The sequence below is a fragment of the Rhea americana genome, unplaced genomic scaffold (genome assembly GCF_003343005.1).
Source record: "Rhea americana isolate MKP2758 unplaced genomic scaffold, rheAme1 scaffold_545, whole genome shotgun sequence".
NCBI classification, from domain to species: domain Eukaryota; kingdom Metazoa; phylum Chordata; class Aves; order Rheiformes; family Rheidae; genus Rhea; species Rhea americana.
This window is the reverse complement of record NW_028186696.1, coordinates 133,828-136,020: the sequence shown is the minus strand read 5'-3', so window position 1 is coordinate 136,020 and position 2,193 is coordinate 133,828. Positions and strand designations below refer to the sequence as shown.

General features: G+C 40.4%; 1 protein-coding gene across 1 annotated transcript in view; it reads right to left on the bottom strand.

Moving 5' to 3' along the window:
* The window catches only part of HOXC8 (homeobox C8), a 3,506-nt gene extending 1,319 nt beyond the window's left edge, over positions 1 to 2,187 (bottom strand). Inside the window, exon 1 of the mRNA XM_085318615.1 lies at positions 1,402 to 2,187. Within this exon, the coding sequence (XP_085174741.1) occupies positions 1,402 to 1,837 (436 nt within the window). The 5' untranslated portion in view covers positions 1,838 to 2,187. The remainder of the gene's footprint in view (positions 1 to 1,401) is intronic.
* Between the last annotated feature and the right edge of the window lie 6 nt (positions 2,188 to 2,193).

Here is a 2,193-nt window from a genome sequence, read left to right as displayed (position 1 = left end):
GTTCAGGGTATTCATATCTGATAATATTTAAACCCTGAGAATTTGAATTTGCCCCGGAATTCTCTCTACTCGTCCTTTCGGTTAGGGRTGGAGGTGTGCAGAGCCCACACATCCAGAGAGATGGAGATGTGCCTATGCAAATACAGAGATGGTCTTTGAGAGGAGCAGAGAGATGGACATTTGCAGCAATAGCCAAAAAGAAAGAAAGAAAGAGGACGTAGGTATGGGTAGCTGAGCCCACAGTACTTTCTCAATGAGAGAGGGAAAAAAAAAACAAAAAAAAACCATAAAAACAACGTATTTGCTCAAATATCCTCCAGCTCGAAATGATTGCATCCTTGAGACTACCTCTAGGTCAAAGCTTAGATAAATAAGCTGTTTTCCTTTGCATCTATCTTCCACCCTCTCTGGGCCACATCCTCTCTACCTTAACCACAGCTTCTTCCTTTTTCTTTTTTTTTTTCCCTCTTTTTCATTTTTGGTGGGACTGGGTGGAAGGGGGGGGGGATTTTGTTGCTCAGATTGTCCTTAAAAATTAACACTAACCTTCACATGTTTTGAATTAGCAAGGCTTCTAGACAACCTTGGAACTTCGCTGGGGGAAACTTGTACTTTGAAGTATTTCGGTTTCTCTGCAATTATCTGGGCTTCACAAGAGCGAAGTTCCATTCAGTTCAAATTATTTTGAATTTTCCCCCTCCTTTTTTTTTTTTTTTTTTTTACATTACAAGCAACTGTGAACAAATTAATGTGACTGGTATTATTCCAAAGTGATTGAGGCAGGACGGTGTAATTTTGTCTGCCACCCCACCCCATAGCTCTGAGCTAAGTTTCCCTTTCTGCTTAAACTTTTATCTCTAGGTTCTAAGAAACAGATGTAAAGTATTAGTAATACTTATACAAGTTCCCACCTTTCAGATTTCGTCTCCCAGCGGTTATGAAAGGCTATATGACATTTTAAAGAGCAGTGTATTATCAACATGCAAATAACCTCGTGGGAGCTGTATCTTATTGCCTATCCTCAAGGCAAGCAATAAAAACCAAGTTTTACTTTATTGTGATTTAAGCCTTTTGCAGGGAATCACCTTGCTGGCTCTCTAGTAACTGCTGCCTTGTTTGCTTCAAAGGTCTTCCTAAAAAGAAGAAACATTAACACAAAACTGCTCATTCCTTTCATATTTTACAGCTACGCCTCTTATATTTATAATATATATCTATGTATGCATATATGTTTCTATGTGTGTATATACATATACATATGTGTGTGCCTGTATATGCATACATACATATATAGAGATAGACAGAGAGATAGAAAGAGCAGAGAGAGAGAGAGAGAAAGAGAGAAAGCAAGAAAAAATTAAAGGAAAACATTTAAGGAGGAGGAAAAAAAAAGGTCCTAACCGTGAGGTCTCATCCATGGGAACATGAGACTGGGAGACGAATTTTGATTTAAATGCCCTTGTCCCTCGCTAGAGTTACTGTTGGAAGACGATTTACAGTCAGGATATTGTACAACAGTCGTCTCTTGCTGAGCACCATAAAGCGATTGCCTCGGCAGAGCTTCATATCCATAGAATTTAGAAGCGTCTCCGTGACACGCCAAGGCGCATGGGTTTTGCTGGTATCCCGAGTTGGAGATGCTGGAGGTTCCGTGGTGGAAAAACTCTTGGACGTGGTGTGAAGGGTGCTGGAAGGTGGGAGCAGTAGTGCCCGGACCATACACGAGAGCATGGCTCCTGCTGACACTTTGTGGAAATCGGCAGTCGTAGTAAGTTGGTTCCAGCGATTCACCGCCTTTGTACTTGGAAAAGAGCGGATTTACAAAGTAGGAGCTCATGACCCTCGCATGCAAAAAATAAAAATAAAAAAGAAAATAAAATAAAAAAGGAAAAAAAATAAAAGAGGCTTTAATTCTATAGATTAGTGTCCCTGGACTGACTCAAGTCCTGCTTTTTTTTTTTTTGGAATGGCTTTTTTTTTGGCTTTTTTTTGTTGTTTGTTTGTTTTTTTGTTTTTTTTTTTAAGGCGATCTCAAAGGCGTTTCATGGTGCCTCTGTGTGCCCGCACGGTTGGTCCTCGGTGCTCTTGACTTCTCTTGTAATCTGTCGGTAGGTAGAGCTCTCTCTCTCAATTTCTCTGTAACTCTGCTCCTTCCCTTTAACACCACAGGCAAATTCCTCAAAATCCCGGTGG